Here is a 24509-nt window from a genome sequence, read left to right on the forward strand (position 1 = left end):
TCACCTTAAAAAAATGATATTAAAATAGACCCACAGGTAAAAAGTACCAAATACATCCTGCATTAGACATCCTGACTGACCTTCTATTAAATGTGATTTTAAAACAAAGGAAAACCAACCTGTTTCCATAGCTGTTATGAAAAAGTATCCAGTGAGAGCTGAAGTTTATTCACGCTGAAAACACAAAACATTGGTGTTCGGTTACTGTCTCGTTTTGTTTGGATGTGACGGCTGTTCTCATTACTGGTAAATGTGGACGCTTGCAGGAAACCGGACTGATCTGAAATCAGTCCCACCCTCCACTCAGTATAATTCAGATGACTTTCTTCTCAGGAACTGAACAACTTCTTTGAAGCAGTGAACAATACAAGAAAAACTGTGGCACACAAAGGCATGTTTTATTGGTCAAAGGGTTCTTGGCTCCCCGAGATAACAGAATAGTATCACAGGGTACTAATACAGGAAACTGAGTGTTGGACGTCAGGTCTGCTCCCTCTGTTGAGTTTAAAGACAGACCATCATTAACACACTCAGAACCTCTTACTACACGGTCACACTATAAATATGCTTCGTGGTTTTCCAAAAAAACCAATACACCAAAAAACTAAATCCAACGTGCATTTACAAAGATTATTTTACCTTACACCATACATGTGAAATCTGCCACCAAATCCTCTGCAATTCAAACATTTTGCAACATTTATATGACCATTTATCTGCATGCCATTCATATGGTTCTGAACTTTTGTGCTGTGAAAGTGATGAACTGCTGAAGAACATGACTTTTATACTGTAGATATGAGATTCCTCTCTTAAGGCCAAAGTTGTTATATTCTTCTGGCAGCTTGGATAACCTCTTCAATGTTGACTTTATCTCCAAATTCAATCTCTCTGTGCTCCAGAAGTATTCCCTGTGGGACAATAAAAACAATGATGGGGTTTTGTCCAACAACACCAATTCTAATATAGATGGAAAGCTGTGTAAAATGAGCATAAAAGTGAAATGCAGTAGTGTGCAAAAACTTTGAATTTGCAAATCAGTGCATTTTTATTTACATTTTAGTGTTATAAGTGTGCTTGTTTTACTCCTCTTTGACATGATTTGTCATGCATCATATGAACATTGCTATTATTACAACTGAGGTTTTACCTGCTGTCCTCGTCCGATGACGAAGACTCCACCGAGGACAAAGCCCTCTCCAAAAACATTTCCCATGAAGCCGTTCCTGAAGGCCCTAAAGCCGTTCATCCACACCCCGACGCGCAGGAACCCCAGGAGACCCATCTTCCGCTCACGGGGCCCATAAAAACGCCTCTGCAAAGCAAGGAGACAAACCAGTAGCCTTGATTCGTTCATGCAGACCTAAACTGATTTTTCACAGCTCCTGAATGACTTCAGTGTGTTTAAAAGAAGTGGTTATGAAAAAAAACTGGTTAAATCTGGTTTGAAAATGTGTTTTTCCTTATTTAAAAAAAAGGAAAACCTCAGCATCGGGGGGGAAACTGATCACACAATATACTGATTCAATACAGAAAACAACAGTCCACCTTCTCATCCAAGAAAATCTCGCCCTTGAAGTACGGTCTGAAGTTCTCGACCTCGTCGCCGACGTCCTCCTTCACAACAGCGTACAGAGGGACCCCGAGCTCGTCCAGCTGGGGTTTCAGAGAGGACAGCTCTGCAGCCTCCTGCAGCCAACGAGGACATAAAAATGGTTTGATGAGCAAAATCCCACAGTTTATGTACCACAAATACAAATGCACTGCACGCATCAACCAGAAAATAAATACCAGACCTACGCCAATTCTAAATTTCTAAGCGTTCTGTGATGCTGTGCAGCATGTAGTTGAATTCCACATAAGTTAATATTAAATTGCAGTGGAGAGCCAAAAGTTTCCAAATATGTCAGGAGAGATTTGGGGTAAATGATTATAAAATGATGCAAAAATATGAGAAGATTTCAATTTGATGACCTGGTGCTTCAAAACAGGACATCTATGACAGACATGGTGGGATAATATTATAAGATATAGCTACTTAAAAGAGCTGGAGGACAGTAACTGGATGGTATTTATTTTACTTCTGTGTCGGATTGTTGAAACTGAGGGGAGCTGAGGTGAACTGCTGGGCCGATTTGGACAGAGACAATTGCTTAAGGTACGTTTGTGACTGTCTGTTAGGGAGGGTGAGGGGGGGAGGGGAGGCGGTTTCATTCGTGTGTTGGTTCATTTGGCTTATATAGTGTTTGGGGGGGGGGACCACACTACCATTTCTGCACCTAACCGAGCCACGTTTCAGGTCCACCCAAAAAATCCTGAACTCAGAAGAAAAAACAAACACAGACTTTAAGTTGAAATAAAGCAGCAAAAGGGATGTTAAGGAGTTAATGATGAAAATAACTTATTTGTCTTAATAAATCCTGCCTTCCTATGCTAGGAGACTCGGTGGATAACTAGTGCGGTAGTGTTCATGCCTCTAGAAGCACCCAGCTTTTATATAAGACAGTTTTCAGTTTTATAAAATCCTTTCATAACTTGCTTGGGACCTGATTGTTTGGGTAGGATGGCTGCAGGGCTCTGCAGTCTGGCGTGGAGACAGCAGATGTATTACTTTTACATTTTTTGTCATTGGCTTCCTCATCTGTCAAACCTGTGATTAACTGTAAATCTGTTAATCTAGAGATAAAAAAAAATGCCTTGAGACTCATCTCTTTCATCTAGGCATGTCTGACTATACAGGTTTTTATGTTTGGTTGTATTTTGTTGTTTGTCAGAACAATTTGTATGATTATGTCAAGATATTCTAAGCTTTTTATTATTAATTTACTTTATTGCTAAACATGATCTAGCAAGAACTGTGGTTGTTCTCTCAGACACTGGACTGTACTGACATTACCTCTCTGCACAAAAATCATCCAGGTCGGCGCACAGCCATGACGACAGCTCCAGACTTCTCCCACAGACATTTAGCTTTCAGGATCCTGGTGTCTGAGTCAAGAAACGAGGCAAAAGGGTGACAATGTTGAGTAACAGACTAAAAACGGAACAATAGCTCCTTTCAGCAGGCGCACCATTTTGATCATTAATAAAAAATACTTACAGTCTCTCTGACATAACTTGTTTGGTGGATGAGGACAAGTTGGGACTCACCTCTTAAAGTTTTCAGTTCAGTCTCCTCCAAATGCTGCAGAGTTGCTTTCACCGGCGGTGTTAGAAATCTGTCGGTGAGGAAATTCATAACACCGGTGATGAAGCCGCCGACAGAAGCCACAGCGTTGGATACGAGCTCCATCGCCATTTCTCTCTTTTTTTTTAATCCTCTCTGTCCGTTTTTCAATTTATCGCATCTTGGTTTCTACCAGCGGAGCGACAAACTCGTCTGCGGCTGCACCAAAGCGCATTTAAATTCCAGCTTGAAGTTGATCCTCCCCAAACCCAACCTTTCCCTTGGACCGAGATCTGATCAGACGGGTTGATTACGCGCAGCTGTTTGATCAGCGTCGCAGACATCCAGTCTGCAGCCAGGACACAACTGAAAGATACTGAAAAATTAAATACAAAAACTGTCTTTATGCACCAGCGTCGGCCCTCCTCCTCCCTCAGTTCAAAGGTCACCGAGGAAAACGAAATCTGCACAGTCACTCGGCCTAAATATATCAGCCGTGTTGCAGGCTTACACAATGAAAAGTGTTGCAATCGGTTCCATTATTTCCAAGACAAAGTGCATTTATTAGGCTGACCCTCTGCATGTTGCAAGAAATAAGTCACATGAATCACGGTGGTAGAATATAACTAAGTACGTTTGCTCAAGTAGGGGAGACCGGGGACGGTAGCGACACTCTCTGTTTGAGTGTTGTGGTTTTTCATGCTAGATATCTCAAACTTTGAAACACAGTATCCATATTTATCTACTACAAACATAAGTTACTTGGACGTATTATGAAGTATTTTTATTTTTTAGGAAAAAATCTAAATACTTCCTCCACCGCTGATGAACCATCACCACTAAACCCCTCTTAATACAATTTAATATCTGGCCTGCTCTGAGTTTAATCAGACAGAGACACTTAAATAAAAAAGGCACAGATACACAAAAACTAAAAATAATGATGATAAATATTTACACTCGCATATTTTATACTTGCATATATGTATGTATATATATAGCAATCAAATTACATATAGACTGAAGCTATAAAATCATTTAAACATCATGTTGGATCAGTGGGTCATCAAACAAAACTTGACTTGATCATGTCTGTTCTGCTTCTTTTTCTTCTTCCTGAAAAGCAAAACAAAGCTTAAATAGAATTTATTCATCTCTTAAACTATAAAAATGCAAAACTGCCTGAAGAGCAAGTGTACAAACTAAGATCAGTTTCGTCCAGTCACCTTTGTTCATGGTATTTCTTTTTCACAATTATAGAAATCATGTGTTATTTTCACTTGTTGCCACCTGGCCTGGAGGATCTACCTTCTCCTGGACGTCTTCCTTCTCAGGAGGAGAGTTTTCAGGTTCCTCTTGTGACGGTCTCTCGCTCGGCACTCTCTCCTCCGCCATTGCGTCACCGTCAGCTGGAGTCGAGCTATTGGCAGCCTCACCATCTGCCTCCTGAGATCAAGTGGTCACAACAGTTCTGGTTAAACAAAAATGTCTTTGCATTTCTATCTCTATATTCTCAACAGTCTTCTGTCTGACTGACTGTCTACTGCTGCTGGGACATTTTGGTTCTCAAACACTGCTGTCTCCCTTGAACTTGTTTTTATTAATCGGAGCATCAGAATTGTCCAAAGATAGAAATATTCTGCAAAAAACAGCCACCTTTTCCTGGTCCTGCGGAGGTGGAGAACCTGATTCCTGTGTCTCCTGTTCAGTTTCTGTCCTCTGTTCTTCAGTGGACAGTATCTCCTCTGGTTTGCTACTGTCACTCTGTGGGGCTGAGGATGACTGACCAGTTTCATCTTCATCAACCCGCTGGTGAAACGGTGTGAAAAATATGAGATGAGACCTGTTTTCACTCAGCCTGACTCTGCCTGTCTTGTATTTTCTTCACCTGAACACCTGTGAAATGTATAGAAATTAACATCTTCTTCTTCTGTTGTTCTCTCCTGTCGTCATCTGACCTGTAATGTTTGACCTGTCTTCGGCTCACTTTGCCTCAAATCTTCTTTACTACTCATCTATCTGTTGTCTGTCCTTTCTCTTTGTCCTGCATCTCTCGTATCCTCAATCTATACATGGCAGCCGAAATTAGCAGCCAATGAGTTGTACCTCACCTTCTCTGTGTGTTGAGCTTCAGGGGATTGAGGGCTTTGTTTGTCATGTAGCTCTTCTGTTTGGCCTGTTTTTAAGTCATCAGCGTCTTGGCCTGGAGTCGAGTGTAACGCCTCAGCCTGCTCAGCGTCAGTCGTGTCAGCGTGATCAACCACCTGCAGATCAGTTGTGAGATAGAATAATACACAATTCAACCATTTCAGTGTCACACTGAAACAAAGCAGATGTTTAGCCCTCTGTTCTCAAAGTGTTTCACATTAAAGAGATAGTATGGATTATTCAAAGTATTGTTGAATGAGGTTTTGAGTCAGTGTATTGCCTATAGTCCAAAAAAAAAGTACACCATATTTAAAAGATTTTTGCTGCTTTACCTTGTCATCAGAGAGCTTTTTCTGTCAGGATGCCACTGTAGTATATGTCAAATATCGCTCTGTCTCGTTCAACCAAACTCCTTTTACTCCAAAACACCTTAATCACATAACAACACAAACAGACTAACAGATCGAGGCAGCTGTAGACTAGCAACACCTGTGTTCTGTGAGGTAAAATGATTGATTTTGCCAATGGAGTCTGGTTGGTTTGGAGAAAGCGATATTTGGCCTGTATAAGACTGGTTTCCTGCAGGAGTAGGCTGTCTGATGGAAAGGTAAAGCAGTGAAGATATTCTAAATGTAGCACACGCCTAAAATTTTTGGGTGGATTTAGCTGACCTGTCCACAGTTGTACATTGCTTAGCTTCCTACATTTGTGCTCCTGCTGGTTCTCTAAACTGGGGGTGTAGCGACTGCCATCTACTGTTGCTAATATATTGACTATGGATAAGTGCCTCATATAAGCCCACTTAAAAAACTTCAGACTATCCCTTTAACATCCACCCTTTCCATCCTTTTCATTTGTTTATGAATTAAATATTATTACAGCACTTAAATCATCAGGTATACAGTTGTACATCATAGTATTAAAGTGTCTCATCACCTTGTTCTCGTCTTGGCCAACTTCTTTCATGTCTATTTGGTCAGTGCTTTCTGTTTTCTCTTCTGCAAGATTTTCACTTGGTTCCACCTCTGTTTTCTCCTCTGCTTCATCGCTCCTTTCTGTCTTCTCTTCTGCGAGATTTTCACTTGGTTCCACCTCTGTTTTCTCCTCTGCTTCATCGCTCCTTTCTGTTTTCTCTTCTGCAAGATTTTCACTTGGTTCCACCTCTGTTTTCTCCTCTGCTTCATCGCTCCTTTCTGTCTTCTCTTCTGCGAGATTTTCACTTGGTTCCACCTCTGTTTTCTCTTCAGCTTCGTCGTTCCTTGGCTCAACTTCAGTTTTTTCAACAGGCACCTCTGTAGTCTCCTCTTTCACCTCTGTGCTGAGGGCCTCCGGCAGGCTACTGGCCTCCGAAAGTTCTCCCTTGGTGGACTCTGGACCGGCTACAGAATCTGTAACCTTCACCTGGCAGACACACCATCTCCTTAAACCATCTGAAATCATTTGACGACTTTTTCCACACCATACATAAAATAATCACAGCACTCTGCCCCGCCACCAAAAGTCAAAATCAAAGATCACGGAAAACCAAACCAGAGAAGTCACTGTAAAAGATCAGAGAGGTACCACCACCAGAGGCACACGGATTTGAGATCTACTTTTTATCACCTCCGCTTCACCGTCAGTTTCCGCAGCTTCAGTTTGGTGTTGGTCTGTGCCCTGCTGGTCTTCTGGATCAGGGGCGTTCGGTTTCTCCTCTGTCACAGGTTTGTTGTCCGCAGCAGCTTCTGCTGTGACTGCCATGGGTGCAACAGACTCTGTAGGCTCCTTCTCAGAGATCTGCTGCTGTTATTGAAGGATTTTTCTCAAAATGTCAGGTAAATGTAAAGTGGAGTACATTACAGTGATGGCTTTGCTTTCATCATTCACCTTCTAAAGGTTACTTGTAACACAACAATGTCTAAAAATGACTAACAGCGGAGCAGCACAGACTCTGACTACAGAGACATGAAAACAAAAGTGTCATCAGAACAAGAAAACTGGTTTAGAAGGATGGATGAATAAATGTCAATGGAGGCTCAGTTACATTAACTCTTTGTAATCAGAGTCAAGTTAAAACACAAATGAAGAAGGTAATGGGGATTTTCACACACAACATACCTGTTTAGACTCTTCCAAGACATCACTGATCTTTGGCTCCTCCTCCTTCAGCTTCTCCTGGTGGAACACCTCCTCTTTGGCTTTTGCTCGCTCCTGCCCCAGACGTCCCAAATTGGCCTTTTGCTGCTGCTGCTGCAAAAAAGTGATACAACAGGGTTTTTGACTACAGCTGCAACAATTAGTTGTAGTTTTTAAGAAAGAAAATATCTGATTTTGGTCTCTCAAATGTGAATGTTTTCTAGTTTCATGACAGTAAACTGTATAGTAAACAAATGAGTACATGACCTTTGGCATTGGGAAACAGTGATCAAGACTTTTCCCCATTTTCTGACATTTTACGGACCAAACAACTGATAGAATGAATCGAGAAAATGATTGACAGATTAATCAATAATGAAAATAATCTTTAGTTGCAGCCCTACTTGTGACTACGACCGAGACTAAGCAGGTTGTGAACCTGAGCTACAGGGAAAAGGTGACTGTGTATTTGTTGCCACGGCACCAATAAGCTTTATAGCTTTATAGAGCTCAGCCTGAGGAGCTTAGACTGTCTAAGTCTGTGTCATCCTTTACACCAGCTCTCAAAACCTATTTGAAGATCAGGGCTTCGAGGTGTAGTAGTAGTAGTGACAGTGGAGGTAAAACAGAGGTAGCTCTAGTACGAGCAGTTTAATAGCCACTAGCAAAGTGTCTTCTTGTGGTGGGTGGGGTGATGTTAGTGCTGCATTTAGTGGGACAGTAAGTATTCAGATCCTTTACTAAAGTAAAAGCAGCAATTCAACACTAAACAAACAATCCATTACAAGTAAAAGTCTTTGTGCTTGGTAGGTAGGTGTAAAGAGGATTACCAGAGCTCTTTCCACAAAAAAACAGCTATATGCTATACTGATTATAGCTGATTTAAAGTTTATTTATTAATTTATTTCTCGGGGACAGTTCATATTAATAAACATTACTGTAAATATGCCAGAATTAGCCAAAAGGCTAGTTTTAACCCACCAGATGTGAAGTTGGCAAAATAAAATCAATATAAAATTAGAGAACTAAGAAACAAGTCATAACAACAATTCAAAAGGCATGCTAATTATAGTAAAGCAGAACACAGACAGTATTAAACAGAGAAGCGACGTGGCAGAGTAATAAAAGCAAAGCCACATAAAATAGAAAGTAGAAGTACTCAGACTTGTACTAAAGATGTATGCCACCTTAGTATAATGAATAGAGCTAATGTTGCAACGTATACACACTCTGTGTTGTGTAATGCCGCCCTCTACTGAGAAGAAACCAAGCCAGCAGCTCACCTCGGCCTTATATTCTTCATTGGAGTTGTACTTGTAGAGCCAGTGGGCCAGATACAGGACCGGGTCTGCAGGCCGCTGCTCGGCCACTTCAGCCAGTCCTTCTGCCAGACACTTCCCCACATGTTTCTTTAGATACTCGGAGTCCATGTTGTTTTCTGCAGGAATCAAACACAGCTTTAACACTGTGAATAGTAGACTAATAAATACTAAAAATAACCATAATGATGAAAATAGTAGATTATATTGAAAAGTGAGCTACGAACCTCCCTCGTCAAACACATTAACCAGGGACTTGACCCGAAAACTAAAGTTTCACTCGCTCTTTCTGACGTTAATGTTTATCTACACGGTAAGTGTTTGTATTTTTTATTTTTATTATTATTATTGTGCAATATTAATTTCGTAAACTAAATGTACCAACTAATCTACCTGTTTAGCCACCAAACAAGAGCTACGACGTTAAGAAAAAACAAACCGAGTGTCAGGATGTAGCGGTTGTGTCTCCGTGGTAACGGTGTCACGTCAACTAATGTTCCCCTCTATCCTTTTCAATTGGTTCCTACCCAGATCTCTTTTATTCCCCACGTTTTAAATTGTTTATAATTGCAAGTCAACGTAATTTTGAGTCTCCTAAATTTGTAACAAATAAGAAATGCTTTTTTTTGTCTGTTTGCTTATGATATTATTTTCTAATGTAGCAATCATTTTACTTTTTTGTTAACTGTTAACTGTTATGGTACAATAGTGATCGTCGTGATACTGAATGGCATATTGATATAAATTAATTTAGAGCAGATAGTTTTAGAAATACATAATATACATAAAATACAATGAGTCTAAATAAAATATTTAAAAAAATAAAAATACAATACAAAACTACTGTATAGAGAAATTAGTTACAAATAAACTCAGAAGATGCAATTAATAATTAAATACAAAACACAATTTTTCAGTTAATAAAAAGCAAATCTGGACACATTTGTAAATGGTATTTTAAATAATCCTAAGGCCTGTACCTTTATCACAGCTACTCACTTTTTAGACAGTCATGAAGTCGTTTTAGATCTTAAAAATATTTGGACACTTAGTTAAGATGACTGAAGGTAATGTTACTGAAAGATAAACACTGTGTCTAATTATTGTATTTAATTGAATGTTTATTTGATAGGGACAGATACAGTACATAATAAGAATTGCATAAAAATTACCCAATGCAATCACAGCACCTACATTTCCTTAAGATAACAGACATGAAACACGCTCACAAACAACAAGATTAAACTGTGTGGAACATTTTGTCGACCTTATAGGATGAGGAATAAGACTTAATGTCATAGTTGCTTTCAGTAATGTGACAAATTGGTGACATGAAAACTCAAAAAATGTCCCAGAATTCACCCTTACAGATGACTACAGATACTGTATATTTACACATCACAAATTAATCTCCACTGTATCATTGGCAGCACTCAAATTCAGCCACCAGTGTAGAATATCTGTTTCAGCGCTATGATAACCTGCTCTGAAAGTTATATGAAAAGGCTATGAAACTTTTTTCTGTCATTTCAGTGTAATATCTTTGATTTCTTCAATATTTAATATCATTTTACATGCACCCTGTCCTGAAACTGGGGCAGTTTGCTCACATGGGAGATGAGAAGGTGGGAAAAATTGCAGCCGGCTCAATTTCCAAGAAACAGATGACACCCAGTTAACATTTGTAATCACAGATATCATTTTCCTTGTATAATCATACTACACACCTTTCAGCCAAATATAGCCTTCACGTCGACAGGAGGACTCAGCCAATCAGTGCACTGATGCAGCCCTTGTCCTTCTCACTGGATATACAGACGTTATTTCATCAAACATAATAAAGAATCTGCAGAGTTTGACCCTTGACAGCAAAAATCCAACATCATTAAGTGGATTCTTTCTAGATTTTCCAACCAAACCAACAGATACTGGCAGTTTTTGGTCCACTTATGGGCCCAGTGAACACGTCTGTGAACTGCTGTCAGTCTCTGCTTTCATTAAATATAAGATGAGATTTAAATACTGTATCCACAGCATTTTCAAGATGTATTCAATATGTAACAAGGAGAGATCAAGAGTTACCAACAACAACAAGAAAAAAACAACAACAACACAGTACAGGTCAGAATAAAAGGACTAAATAGAAACATAAAAATCTTTATGCTGTCCTCTGGTGGTGGTATTAGCAATTACAACTTTTTGAGGTGTATTAAAAATTTCTGTCATACTTTTATTTTAGTTTGTACTACTGAGCTTTAAGGACATGAAATTATTTGTGCAAAGAGCTTTATTGTAGGGTTTAGGGCTGCAACTAAGGATTATTTTAATTCTTGAGTTTTCTGCGGATCATTTTCTTGATTATTCGATTGGTTGTTCAATTAGTTTCTAGTATAAAATGGCAGAAAAATGGTGAAAAATCTTAATCACTGTTTTCCAAAGCCCAAGATGACATCCTCAAATGTCTTGCAACGCAAAGATATTCTGTTTACTGTCAGCAAAAATGCTTCACTGTAAAGAAATCCTGCAGTTTTTGTCTTTAAATCAATAAATCAATTAATAAACTGCACAAAACAAAAATAGGAACAGCTGGACAAACTAATAAACCTAACAATGAACACAAAACTGTAACAAGTAATCTATTATTAATATACTATTAAATTAATCTGCATCTGCTATTTTGATAAATAATTAATCGTTTTGAGTCACTTTTCAATTAAAAAAAGTCAAAATTGTCTGATTTCAGCTTCTTAAATGTGAACATTTTCTGGTTTATTTACTCCTTTATGGCAGTAAACTGAATGTTTTTGAGTTCTGCACATTTGAGGACATCATCTTGAGCTTTTATCAACATTTTTCACAGACTTCTGACATTTTATGGACCAAACGACTAATTAATAAACTGTGAAAATCAATCAATCACCAGATTAATGGATGTCAAAAATGTTAAAAATCCCCAAGAACAAAGCAGCTTCAGTGTCAGCATCAGTAAGAGTGTTATTTCTCTGTGTTTCTGTGATTTCTGGCATTTATTTGATTTAAAAAAAAAGACTGTTGTATCATAGGTATACTTCTTGTCATCCTATTCAATATTATTTTCAAAAACCACAACACGAACACTGGATGAACAAATACTTCAACTGCTATTAGTTTGTGCACAAGTTGTTAAATTTAGAGTAACAGTACACAACTTAACCCAAACTTAATAATGACGACTCAGTTAGAAATCTTTAATGGAACATTCAGTGGTGGAAAGTACATTTATTAAAGTACCATATTTCAGTAAAATATTGACCTACTTTTACTTTACTTGAGTATTTCAGCTACTTAATACTTCTACTCATTACATCCTAGAGGGAAATAGATTCAGATTATTAATACAGTAAAAAAAATAAAAATAAAAGAAGATGCATTATTATAGATAATGATAAAATTTAATTATACTTAATAAGTATATAAGTGATTTAAAATAATGTTTTTCAAACAGGGGTCCAGGGACCAACAGGGGTCCTTGAGTGAACAGAATATTTTAACTTGGGTTGGCCGGAGCTGGGCAATATATCGATTAAACTACATTAATATATATTGTGATATGAGACTAGATATCATCTTAGATTTTGTAAATCATAATCTGTTATGTTGTGATACAACATCCTGGTTTTAAAGGCTGCATTACAGTAAAATGATACAATTTTCTAAACTTGCTCAACTTACCAGACTCTTCTGTTATTTGCTTTAACCCAGTTAGTTATGATTATTAATCAAAAATCTTATTGTGTTAATATTTTGAGAAAGAACTTATAGTAAGGTATTTGGTCAAAAAGTTTGTTTTGATTTGTTTTTGTCCATATTGCCCAGCCCTAGGGTTAGCTGTTTTGATTGATTGTAATTTATAGTGATCCTAGTTTGATCACTGATTGATGATGACTTTGTCAGTCTAGTGTGCATCTATTGTGGAGGTCCTTGACAAGAAAAAGTTTGGGAACTCCTGACCTAAAATATGCTCCACCTTTACCAACTGCCGCATTAATATAGTATCATACTTATTATTTTGAAACGGGCCATTCTGCATAGATATATCAGTTTTGGTACTTTTTCATACTTTTACTTCAGTAAAGTTATAAATGCATGACTTATACATGTAACAGAGTTTTTTTTCTAGATTACTTTGACTTCAGTAAAGGATGTGAGTATACTCAGATCCTGTAGAAACAATAACATGGCTTATTAATAGATTTACTAATCTGTGGGACTGTTTTCTAAAGCAGATCTCGCAGGTACAATACTTTAAGATGAGGGGAATCTGCGCTCAGAGACCCGCGGTGGCTGCAGGAGCGGGACGCTTCATCTGCGCTGCAGCAGCAGTAGAGGCTGACTGACTTCAGATCAAACGCTCTGTGACAAAGTCGTCGCTCGACAGAAACGCGCGCAGGAGCGACCAGCTGTGTGGGAACGGCGAGCGGTTCCGCTGGCTGAAGTGTCAAAGGTCTGATCTGATCCTACCTGGAGCGACCGCTCCGGTTTCACTGCAGGACACCACACTGCGTCAGCAACAGCTGTCCTGCAGCCCCGCGCTGGCTGCCACAAGGGGAGAATTACGTCCTCAGTGTGAGGCTTCACGGAACTCTTGATTTTTTTTTTTTTTTTTCTTCCAAGTTTCTCGGATTCTGTGGGAATATTTGCTTTACCGTGCAAGGTAACCCGTCACATGCCTTCTGCTGACTTCCACTGAGCCTACAGATGAGCTGCATGAACCGCAGAATATAAAAAGTTTTCAGTCAGGCTGCAGGTTGAAGCGTTTTTACTTGCAGAATCCGAATGGCTTTGATGGTTATTTACGTTTCGGTGCTATTTTGCCTTCACTAGTGGTGAGTTTTCTATTTATTTGTGTGCTTTACTTTCTCTGATTGAAATGAACTAATTAAGCAACTTTTTGATTTTAAAATAACAGGGTAAAAGTTTATAGCTTCACAGTGGTGAAACTTGTTCAGATTTATCTCGAATATTGAGAAAATGTGTCAGTTTTCATTTAAAGTAGAGTCTGACTGATATATCAGTCAGGTGATATTATCAGCCCGATATTGGCCTATCATAGCTATATCAGTCTATATTGATATTGGTATATATGTTGTCCAATTTGACGGAGCATAATGCAGATTGTTTTTATTTTTTCAGTTTTATAGCCTGCATTTTTCTATATTTCTTCCCTTTTCTTAATTAAAGTTTACTGGACAGTTTTTGTTCTAAATGATTTATAGTTATAAATGCTAAAATGATTAAAATGCCAGTCAAAGTTTTTTTCTTTCAGTGCCCTGATGTCACTTTTGCATTCTCTCAACCGCATTTGCGAGATCATTGCAGTATTGTCTGATATTTTGATATCCGGCCCCTAAAATGCAGTATTGTTCGGGCTGTGATTTAAAGTATAAGTAAGACAATACGGTTGTGCAAGGTATTTCAAAGTAATTGGTTTCACTGTCGAAGAAATTAAATGCAGAGCTGTGTTTTAATAAGATGGCCTTTGTTCTAATAATAAGCATGAACTTGTAATTGAGCTTAGGTCAAATTTGGAAATGGTAGATTTATGGCTTCTCAGCAGCGTTTTTAAATGTGTGTGTTGAGGAAGTGTGTGTGTATGTTTGTGTGTGTGTGTTTGTGTTGTGAACCTGCACACACATGCTGTGGCAAAGTGGTGTTTTATTACGTTATTATGCTACAGTATGAGAGGGAAAACTGCGCATGAGCATCATAACAGAGCCCTGTCTTCACCTGCCAGGTGAATATCTCCCTGCAGGCACATGGCTGTAATGTCCAGTGTGGACACTTTGCAACCTTCTCAATCCCCACTATGCCTCCTCCCACAGGGCCAGAGTTGTATTTTTAGCTCATGTCTTCATGGCAGATGGGAAAGATACTGTGATGCTGTGGATGCTCATAGTGCACCATTTCTCTGCCGTTAATCCATGTTGCCCATATCAGAGGTGTGGGACTGCAGAGACAGCCTGGCTCCATGTAGGCAAAGCAGATCTTTGAGGACACAGTGGAAGACGTGGAGACTGGTGTTCACATTAAATCCTGTCAAGAGTGCGTCTGAAGTTCTTATGTAACAGGATGGGTTCCTGCAGTGGAGCCCCAGCAGTAGGGCCAGTGCAGATTTCAACATGGATGTGGCTCATCAGGTGGTGTTTTTAAAATCTTAGTGAGTTCTGTTTGCATTTTGCATCATTTGTCTTGAATAATTTCAATATATAATGTCCTCTGTGCTCCATTCTCCTCTGACAATGTTTAATGCGTCATCACGTATGTGGCATAAAAGACATATTTATTTTAAGCTTTCAACATGCATAATGTGTAAAGATGTATCTGTGGTCTTCTTCTGCCTGAGAGTGTTTGTGTGTCTCGCATCACATGTTCTTGGACGCAGAAGGTGTCGGTTTTGAGTTTCTTTCACCAACTGAGCCCATGTGACCTCTTGGCCAGGCCTCTGTATTTTCCAGAGTATTCAAAAGGTGAAATAAGGTTAAAGATAAGTACAACTATTTTTCTCAAATTTTACCATCTTGTTTGTTCAGCTCTCCACTTCAGTGCAACCATGCTCGCCGTGCCGTTTTGTTGTTGTGTGACAGAAATAATGTTTCGTTTTAACTTGATGTGGTCCAACATGAGCAGCTCGTTCATGGATGTCTGGGTTTTTTAAGGACTTGATTGGTGTTATGAATATGATAATAGCTCCCCCCAGTCCGTCATAAGCTGGATGGAATATTCTGCGTATCACTTCCACATGTAATCTACTCACATTTCTGTGCAGCAAGTGCATAGGCCAAATAGGTCAGTTTGAGAAAGCAGAAATCTATTTAGAAAGCTGCATTAAACTGTAGCAAAGAATATTATTATTCCTGGTGGCCCAAGTAAATTAAGCTTTCTTGGTTTATTCTAAAACACTTTAATTTACTTTATTAGCCATCTGCTACTGTAGATCCAGGACTATGCAACTGTTTATTAGTACAGTAAAGGCTCTTTTAGTAACCAGAGGTCTGGACTCCAGTCACATGACTTGGTTTATGACTTCAGACCCAACTTGGCAAAATCAAGAGATTTTCAACTTGAATCAAATCAACCATTTCCCCTTATTTCTTGAACAGCTTATGTTTATGTGATTCATTCTCAGCAAGTCAACTCCCCAGATCCAGTTTGTTTCAGCCAATCCAACAGCATCCAATGACGTTACAGAAGATAACTAATGTTACGTTACTGAGCTCCAGTTGGAAAATATGAGATCATAGATAATTTTGTCTGTGACGCAACAACTTTCGACTTCATTCAACACTTGAAGTTGCCCAAAGAACCAGACACCACAGATGCCTACTAGTTATGTTTATACTACTTTCTGGAGTACACTTTAAGGATGCGTTCCACACGTGTGCAGTAGATTGGTATCTGTAGTTGCTGCATAGACAAGTCCGCGGACAAATCTGCATGGTCGCAACATACTGAATGCATGAAAATTCCCACACGGTAGTGTTGTAGTACTCAAGATCGGTCTTGAGTTTTGTTTTTTTTGTGTGTTTTTTTTTTGAAGCTCTTGTCTTGGTCTCCACCACATTTTTACTTGACCATGTCCAGTCTCTGACAAAGAGGTCAATGTCAAACTTTTATCAGCACTTAGAAAGGAAGGATAACAAAAGACATGCTAACTGTTAATTGATGAAAAGTGATAAGACTTCCCACATGTAGCTGAGTTTCAGTCTCAGTCCCTCAAAGTCTTGGCCTCTTCTTGATCTCAATACACTCTGGTCTTGGTCTTGACTTGGTCTAAACAACTCAAAGTCTTGATCTTGTCCCAATCTCAATACAGTCTGGTCTCGGATATGACTCAGTCTAATTCCCTCAAAGTCTTCTTTTTTTCTTGATCTTGGTTTTGGGCTTGGTGGTCTTGACTACTACACTGCCTCACAGAGCCTACACATAAACCTACTGATGATGAAATTTCCCTCAGGAGGACCCTAGGAGACCTTTGCGCACTTGTAGACACAGACAGTATAATAAAATGGCATTACATTTAGTGAAGAGTGCATTATAACTCATTTAGAACCCAAAACACAAGTTTAGGCCTTGGGACTTGACTTAGAACTTCTCAGCCTTGACTTGGGACTTGACTTGAGACTTCAGTGCAAAGACTTTTAAGACTTGCTTGCCAAACAACGACTTGGTTCCACCTCTGTTAGTAACATTATCATATTATGCCGTCATTATTCATGAGACCAAAGTGGTTGTGGTAAATATTTACTTGGCCATGCTCAGAGACACATTGTATGGCTCTAATATGCATGCTCTAATAAAAGTCTGGATTTATAAATCAGTGGGCCTATATGTCTCCATTAGCCATCCGACCATCTAAGTGCACCAGGGAGATTATGCTAGGTCTTCACAGCTCCTCGGTATGCAGCGACAGAGGCATACCGCGAATGACAGCAGCTGTCCTCTTAACAGCAGCATAATGCATGTAGGGATGTAGTGCAACGGAGTCATCTGATAAAGACATCAAAAGGGCTTGACCCTGAGTAGTTACTGAGGCCATGAATGTGCTGATCAGTTTCAGTCTGGTTGGACTTGATGATTTTGACATGCAAAATTGCGTGTGGTGGCACCATACAATGCCACTGTAGGAAGTAGGAACAGGTGGAGAGGTCTGTTTTAATGTGGCTCCCTATGGGGTTTGAAATACAAGGTTAACTGGTGGGTGACAGGGTGTTGATGCAAGCTGGGAGAGAGCAAACAGCAGTGTTGCGATTTGACCCCGTGAGAAAACAGGGGGAACAGGAGCATGGCAAATGTCAAAGGACGTGTGGATAAAAGCCCTTGTTTGCTCTGTAGATCTGTTGTTTACAACTTGACCACATTCCAGGAGGGGTAAGTGCTGTATAATGAGGGGATTGAGATGTTTGAACCCCCGGTACCATCTGGGCACCAGAGTTAAGCCAATAAGTCATTAAAATTGACTACACTATTACCACATAACTGAGTATGACTCCAATTGATCATGTTTTCCATACTGATATAACTGAAACACAAAGATCAAATAACTTTTCTTCTGTTTCCCTGATCACATCAACCTATCTGAAAGCTTAAGACTCAACAAATCTGAAATTTAAGTAAACTAAACTTTCTTACTACAACCCAACCTCTCTTCCTGTATGAACTCGTGCTGCCCTCGTGACAAAAGCCAAAAGCTAGTTCGGCTGGTTTCCGGAGGTGAATATTGGCATTCGCATTCCATGGCCAGCTAGTGTAACGAAGAGGTGGCTACATTACCCGCTCTATATCCTCTACTGGAATGTCACAGGTCACATGGCCTTCACTGACATGCAAGGTGATATATATATTACTGTCGGGGAAGGCTTCTGAAATCTTACATCTCTTCCTCATCTTGCCACCTGTCCAGTGTAACTGAACAAGCGTGGTCATGTAATGGGTTGATTGTCTTTAGCAAGACTCTTAAATTCAAACCAGTGGCGGAAAGTAACCAGATAGATTTACAGAAGAACTGTGTTTAAACAAGTACTTTGCTTGACTATATCCAATTAATGCTACTTTATACTTATACTCCTTTAAATTTCTGATAGGAATATTGCACTTTTTACTTAGTTTATATAAAAAACATACTATATATTTATCAAATAAAACACTCTTTTAAGAACCAGTGGTTCCCAACCATTTGAACCATTTGACTTGTGACCCCACAGCCACTTTCACACATGCACTGCAACTCTGCCCTTATCTAGACATGACCTGGTGTGTGAACACAAACGTAGTGCCTGTTTAACCATCTTCCAAGTTCCCGGTCCCATTTAGTCTGCAGAGTTTCTTGTTTTGACTGAATTAAATTCACCCCAATTTATTTACAATTCAATGTCCATTTCCGACTTGATGTTCTATTTACACTGTGGTGCATCACGCACTCAAAACCTTATAGCAATCGAAACCTCTGCTGACTCCTCCGCATCTTATTATGGCCATTAAAATACAACAATATAACTGTATTTTAATACTTTACACTGAATTATACAAATACAGACAGAACTTTGGCATAGTCCGCTATTCAAAATGTGCAACACAACACTGCAACACAAGTGTTTGGGAACTGTCACAGATGTGACAGTTACCCATGATGCCATGGGCACTAACACACCCCCATACCACCACAGATGCTGGCTTTTGAAGTTAGTGCTGGTAAGAATCTGGATGGTCGTTTTCCTTTTTAGCCTGGATTTCCAAAAACAATCTGAAATGTGGACTCATCAGACCATAGAACACTTTTCCACTTCCTGTCAGTCCATCTCAGATGGGCTTGAGCCTAGAGAAGTCTGCAGCGTTTCAAGTGTGTTGACCAACAACGGTTTTCAAAAGTCTGCCCATGTAATTTCCCTTCTACAGTTATGTTGGTTTTCAATGCAGCGCTGCGTCGGGGCTCAAAGGCCACAGACATTCAATGCTGGATTGTAGCCTTGCAAGTTACATGCAGAGATTTCTCTGAATCTTTTAATAATATTATGGATTGCAGATGGTGAAATCCCTAAATTCCTGCCGTTCTGTGTTGAGAAACATTGCTCTTAAACTGTTGGACTATTTTCTGATGCAGTTTTTGGCAAAGTGTGTGTGTGTGTGTGGGGTGTTCCACAAAAAACTATAGTTATATAGTTTATCATTGTGTAGTAAAAATCTGAACTGTATCAAAAGTATATTAACTAACTCAACTTCAACCAGCTACAGCAGTAAATCTGTATTAACAACCTAATATCAGATATAATAATACTACCTATCAATCACTGCTGCCATTCTACTGCAGAATGAGTACTAATATGAGCACTTGTTGATAATATATCTGTAATCTTACAGTACAGTGGGATTCTGAATGTATGATTTTTAATGTAATGTAAAAGCTCTGCCTCCACCACTGATACAGGACTGTATTTTCTGGCCATTTTATGATGAGTATAAGCATGATATATAATCTATTTTGACTGATACTGAATATCGCACTCCTAACTTAACACGGTGGCAAAACGTATTATTTACCTAACTGACGCAGAGAGACAAGGCAACAACCACTTCGAGGTGACTTTTTTGAGATTGGCGGGCTTTCAACTGAGGGACTAAGCTTTTTTAAAAAGGGACATTTGATGGCTTCAGCAGTCACGGCGTGATGTAATGCAATCAGGAAATGTTCCCCATAAGCCACGGAGAAACACATCCATTCTCAGGATGTGTATTTTAAGGTTGGCTCACGGTTGAGGGCAGCGGAGCCCACGGCTCACGGAGTGGGGGGTTTGAAACAGGATGATGGGGGGGGGGACTAGGTTTTGGAAGGTAGTGTGAAGGGAATATGTGTCTGCACAGGTTGCCTTGTGGCCAAATGGGGGTGAGGTACTAAGCTGACAATGGAAATAAATCTTTTGGATTTTTTGTTTCTAGGATAAAGGAAATACTGAACCATGCAGCATTACTGCTAAAGGAGAAAAGAGACCTTGTGCTCGAGAGTGATCAGGAATGCGGGCTTTGATGAGTGATAGTGTTAAGATGGCACGATTGATGTCTGTGTTGTATGAAAGAGGGATTTAGAGCCTCAAGTGTCATGTAGCGGGATGGTGGGGGGGTTGTCAAGTGCGGGTAAGGGCGCAGAGTCGGAAGCTTAGTGTGTTTGGGGCCCCTTGTAAAATAGAGGGTAGTAGAGAGAGGAGTCAGCTTGGTAAGATAAGCTGGCATGCTGTCCTGTTTATCGGAGGGATGTGAGGCGCAGAGCGAAGGCTCAGCCAGGAAGGAATGAGCAGAGTCATCGGGCCTCTGTAACACGACGCTCCGTCTTGATGGCCTGGAGCAGCTGGGCAGCCACCGTATCTGTGCGAACGTGTGCGTCTCCTCACAAGTGTGTGAATGCATAATTTTCTGTTCAAGTGAGGTGCTTTGAGGGGGTATTATCCTGCATTAATGTGTGTGATCACTGTGCAGCAATGTGTGTGTCTCTTGTTGTTGTGTTGATAGGTTACTCTGATCTCTGTCTTTGTATGTATGAACACAAGAACTCTTCTTTTTATACAGTCTGTTACAAGCTTGTGTGTCTGTTTTGGCCATTAATGATATGTCTGTACTCTTTGTGTAGCCTCTGTATATTAGTTTCGGAAAATCTAGACATGGCAGATGCAGATAGTGATGTCACTTTCAATTTTTTCTTTATACAATTTAGTTACTTTTTTATTGATTTGGGTTTCTGATGGGTTTTGCTGTACAAATGTGCATTTAAACAACTTAGACTAAATGCAGTCATCATTAGGTTAAGGCCCACTTCTCATCATGTCTTCTAGTCAATATTTCCAAATGCATATCAAAGGTAATTTGCACTTAATTCATCGTAAAATTATGCAACATATGCAAAATATTGATATTGTTGCTCTCTGGAAAATACAGTCTCCTTCTAAACTTATTTTGAGTAAAGACATGATTACTCATTAATATACCACTTTCAGGTTAAATGGTTGTAAAATTACATATTAGTAAACAGTGATATATTGTTATATATTGGATTGTCACCATTTTTTTTTATATGAAAATTTTTGAAATTTTTTTTTTCCAAATCAAGTTACCAAGTTGTACTAACAAACTTGCTTTATGTGTTAATTAAAATAACTGATTAAAGTATATAACTCATTGTATTTTAGTATATTCTATACAAAGGTGTGAAAAACACTACTTTATTATGTCCATGATAGCAGGAGCCTATCCTTAGCTGCTCCAGACGAAACCAGACTGGTTGCTAAACACATCAAAGGATGTAAGCGAACGCCACTTGGACCTGATATGGAGCGTCTGCTAAGCTAATAAGTAATCTGATGTACACAAGTAATGTCATGGTCTCTTTAGACTGGTGGGAAAGTCCAAGCTCTCGTCCTGAGTGCGTCTGGTCGTTTTGTTTCCATCTTGACACTTTTAAGTGCTCGTGGTGTCGCGAGGGCTGCAGGGTCAGAGATGTAGGGAAGCCGGTGGCGGGGAGGAACGAGGGAGGGGTGAGGGGTTTGGACACAGACCAAAGCGACTTAGACGTATGATCATTACCAACACTCAGGACACGTATAGGGACATAAACTTTTAGCACAGTGGTTCCCAATGTCTTTGGCTTGTGACCCCTTTAAACAAAGCTGTGTCTTTTTATGTTCAGCACTTGATGTATGACTTGCGCTGTATTAATAAAATTTGATTGATTGACTGATTTGACCACTCATCACAGGTTTCAGATGTTGAGCTTTAAATAACTCCATCAAAGAGGGATTTCTCCTCCAAACTCAGACTGTGATATTTAAATTATTGGCACAAGAAGAGGTGAAGCTATTCAATATGTCAAAAAAAAAAGTGAAGTTTAGAGTCCTGAGTCCTTTTTGCAGCAAGTCTGGGTTCAATTTTAGCCTGTGGCTCTTTGCTACATGCTGTTCCCAACTCCTTCTCCCCCTTTACTGTCCCAACTTCAACTGTCCTATCAAATAAAGGTATAAAAAGTCCCAAACAATTACAAAAAAAGCAAAGATTAATAATCAATAATGACTTCTACCTTATCACACCTGCAACAGACCAGTGCTGAAGTGATTAAGAAATCACTTAATTCATCAGAAAATTAATTGGTGAGATTTAAATGGTCATTTTAAGATCAAGTAAAAATGCCAACCATGGAGTGCCCTGACGGCCAAGGGGTTAAAGCGCTGACCATAAGAATGCAACGTCTCTGGTTCTCCTTCATCCGGAGACCTTTGTTGCACATCATTCCCCAACTCTTTCTCCCTGCATTCTCTCTATAGCCATCTGTCTTAATTATGACATATAAATACTAATAATTTTTCTATTTTATATCACAGTAAACTCAGTACCTTTTCTCATTTTTGGCTCTGATGACTTATATTGTGAATTTGTTAATGTTTTTATCAATAAGGAAAATAATGGTGCTGGAGGTTTAACCCCTTTATTCCTGAAAAGGTTGTTTTTATTTCTATGGGGAAAAGTAAAGAGTTCCTACATGAAACTGCTGGCCATGATTTCTGGAAAGAGACATTGGTATTGAATTCAAATGAATTTTTGGCACTTTGAGCACCACAAGCAAAATCCCATTCATATTCTGAATATATGATTTATATCATTGTCATAATATAGTTTTATATTACATCTAACCATCCAAGGTAGACTTACCATGAGTGATGAAACTGTTAAACAATAGTATCTGTAGAAGCAACAAATCTGTATGATATCAACCTTGTTTTAAGAAAAACACCCTTTACTCGCTACATCCGAGAGAGATACTACACTACCCTGGCTAACACGAATCTTATTAAGAATGTAAAGAAACAATATAAACACTAAAATAATAAAAAACTTAAATATAAGATGAAGCAGTATCATTCACTGGGGCTTATGGGATAAGTAGTTCTTTCAGTCTTAAAGTAATTATGTACACATTCTTTCTATTTTTGCCTTTTTGTATGTGTTCCAATCTTTTTTTGGTCCACAAAAAAAAAAAAAAAAAAAAAAATTGGTCATGATTCATCGTTTGTTGGCTTAGTTCCAGGCTTAAAAGCATTTATAAAAGGATTTTATAAAACGTCAGTGGAATGAATGAATGGGGAATTCACTTCCAGACCAAGAGCCACTGAAAAAGGGGGCAGTCACTGTTGAGCTCTAAATTCGGGAAAAGGTAAACATCTCTATGACCAATAACTCTTGCCAGACTTGCCAACTCAACACCAAAACCATTTACATGGATAAAAAGCAATAAAGTTCAGAGGAAAAATATGGTTTTTTTTTTCATTCTGGGCTGACCTGTTTAAAGATGCTCAAGTGATTCTGGAGAAGGATAGGTGATTGTTGAGTCTCATTTCCAGGTTTTAAAATGCTGATGCTCTGGGTTGGTCAGTTGGGTTGAGTAGTGAAGACTTTCACATAAGTAATTACTGATTTGACACCTTGGCCAACCCAAAGCATTGGTATTTGATGACCTTAGAATGAGACTCAACTATGAAGTATCTTTCTCCTGCTTGTAGCACCTACAAGGTTAGAGTACGCATAAATGGATGTACTATATAGTCTGCCTCGTGTTGTGCTACAGCCAAACCCATCACAAAATGTCCTGTATTCTCATTGTCCTCCCTCTAGCTCCTTCTAGGGAAACCCCGGTGTGGCGGTATCCCTTCGCGATGCGAAGATGGCGACCCTGCTCCCTCCCCCAGGCACTGATGCGTTCCGGCGCTTCACCCAGGAATCACTGGCGGAGATCGAGAGGCTCAAGGAGGAAAGAAAAAAGGCCGCAGAAGTAGAGGGCCATGAGGAGGAAGAGCCAACAGCCCCAAACGCTGATCTGGAGGCGGGCAAGAGTCTGCCCTTGATCTATGGTGACCCTCCACCAGAGCTGCTCAACACACCTCTGGAGGACCTGGACCCCTTCTACAAAGCACAGAAAGTCAGTCATGGAAACACACAGTGTTAAATGAGCTTGACTCCGTCCTCACATAACCTTGAAATATGACAAGACGTATTACTTAAATTTCAGTTATTACAGCTGCATACAGTATCCCTTATGCAATGTATATGATTACATTTGTGGTATGCATACGTTAAAGTTAAATATTAAAGTATCATTTGAGGATTGTCATCACTAAGTATTTATTGAAATGTAGTGAGCATTTTTGGTCTATGTACTATCTTGTATTTATACAGTTTATTAATCTCTTATT

The 24509-nt window shown here is 39.3% G+C and overlaps 2 protein-coding genes and 1 pseudogene across 4 annotated transcripts in view; 1 reads left to right on the forward strand and 2 right to left on the reverse strand.

Annotated features, from left to right (window-relative positions):
• Positions 1–374: 374 nt before the first annotated feature.
• Positions 375–3631, reverse strand: LOC146312298 (peroxiredoxin-like 2A; annotated as a pseudogene). The gene is made up of 5 exons (XR_014772186.1): positions 3151–3631; positions 2897–2988; positions 1549–1689; positions 1151–1315; positions 375–911 (listed from the first exon to the last, which is right to left on the reverse strand). The product of XR_014772186.1 is annotated as a peroxiredoxin-like 2A (transcript).
• A 572-nt stretch (positions 3632–4203) lies between these two features.
• dydc2 (DPY30 domain containing 2) lies at positions 4204–9193 on the reverse strand. 2 transcript variants are annotated; one of them, XM_084741119.1, is made up of 9 exons: positions 8976–9193; positions 8713–8867; positions 7412–7540; positions 6920–7096; positions 6251–6715; positions 5278–5430; positions 4823–4975; positions 4475–4612; positions 4204–4282 (listed from the first exon to the last, which is right to left on the reverse strand). In XM_084741119.1, the coding sequence occupies exons 2-9, from the start codon at positions 8857–8859 to the stop codon at positions 4253–4255; spliced, it is 1392 nt and encodes a 463-aa protein (XP_084597245.1). In that variant the 5' UTR covers positions 8860–8867; positions 8976–9193; the 3' UTR covers positions 4204–4252. The 2 variants fall into 2 exon arrangements, with proteins under 2 accessions (XP_084597245.1, XP_084597244.1); XM_084741118.1 differs by having other exon boundaries at positions 7412–7543.
• Positions 9194–13106: 3913 nt separating this feature from the next.
• scn4aa (sodium channel, voltage-gated, type IV, alpha, a) overlaps positions 13107–24509 on the forward strand; it is a 34246-nt gene continuing 22843 nt past the window's right edge. The window contains exons 1-2 of the mRNA XM_084740200.1: positions 13107–13613; positions 23932–24235. Of these exons, the coding sequence (XP_084596326.1) occupies positions 23981–24235 (255 nt within the window). The 5' untranslated portion in view covers positions 13107–13613; positions 23932–23980. The remainder of the gene's footprint in view (positions 13614–23931; positions 24236–24509) is intronic.

This window comes from Lutjanus erythropterus, chromosome 17 (assembly GCF_056507025.1).
Source record: "Lutjanus erythropterus isolate fLutEry1 chromosome 17, fLutEry1.hap2, whole genome shotgun sequence".
In the NCBI taxonomy this organism is placed as follows: Eukaryota; Metazoa; Chordata; class Actinopteri; order Lutjaniformes; family Lutjanidae; genus Lutjanus; species Lutjanus erythropterus.

Excerpts from the sequence above, each read along its gene's own strand:
- dydc2 (XM_084741118.1), bottom strand. The coding sequence starts at position 8,859 with ATGGACTCCGAGTATCTAAAGAAACATGTGGGGAAGTGTCTGGCAGAA. Across the intron at positions 7,544-8,712 it reads ATGAAGAATATAAGGCCGAG|CAGCAGCAGCAAAAGGCCAA; the intron begins GTGAGCTGCTGG and ends ACTTTTTTGCAG. Across the intron at positions 4,613-4,822 it reads CTCCGCAGGACCAGGAAAAG|GAGGCAGATGGTGAGGCTGC; the intron begins GTGGCTGTTTTT and ends ACTTGATCTCAG.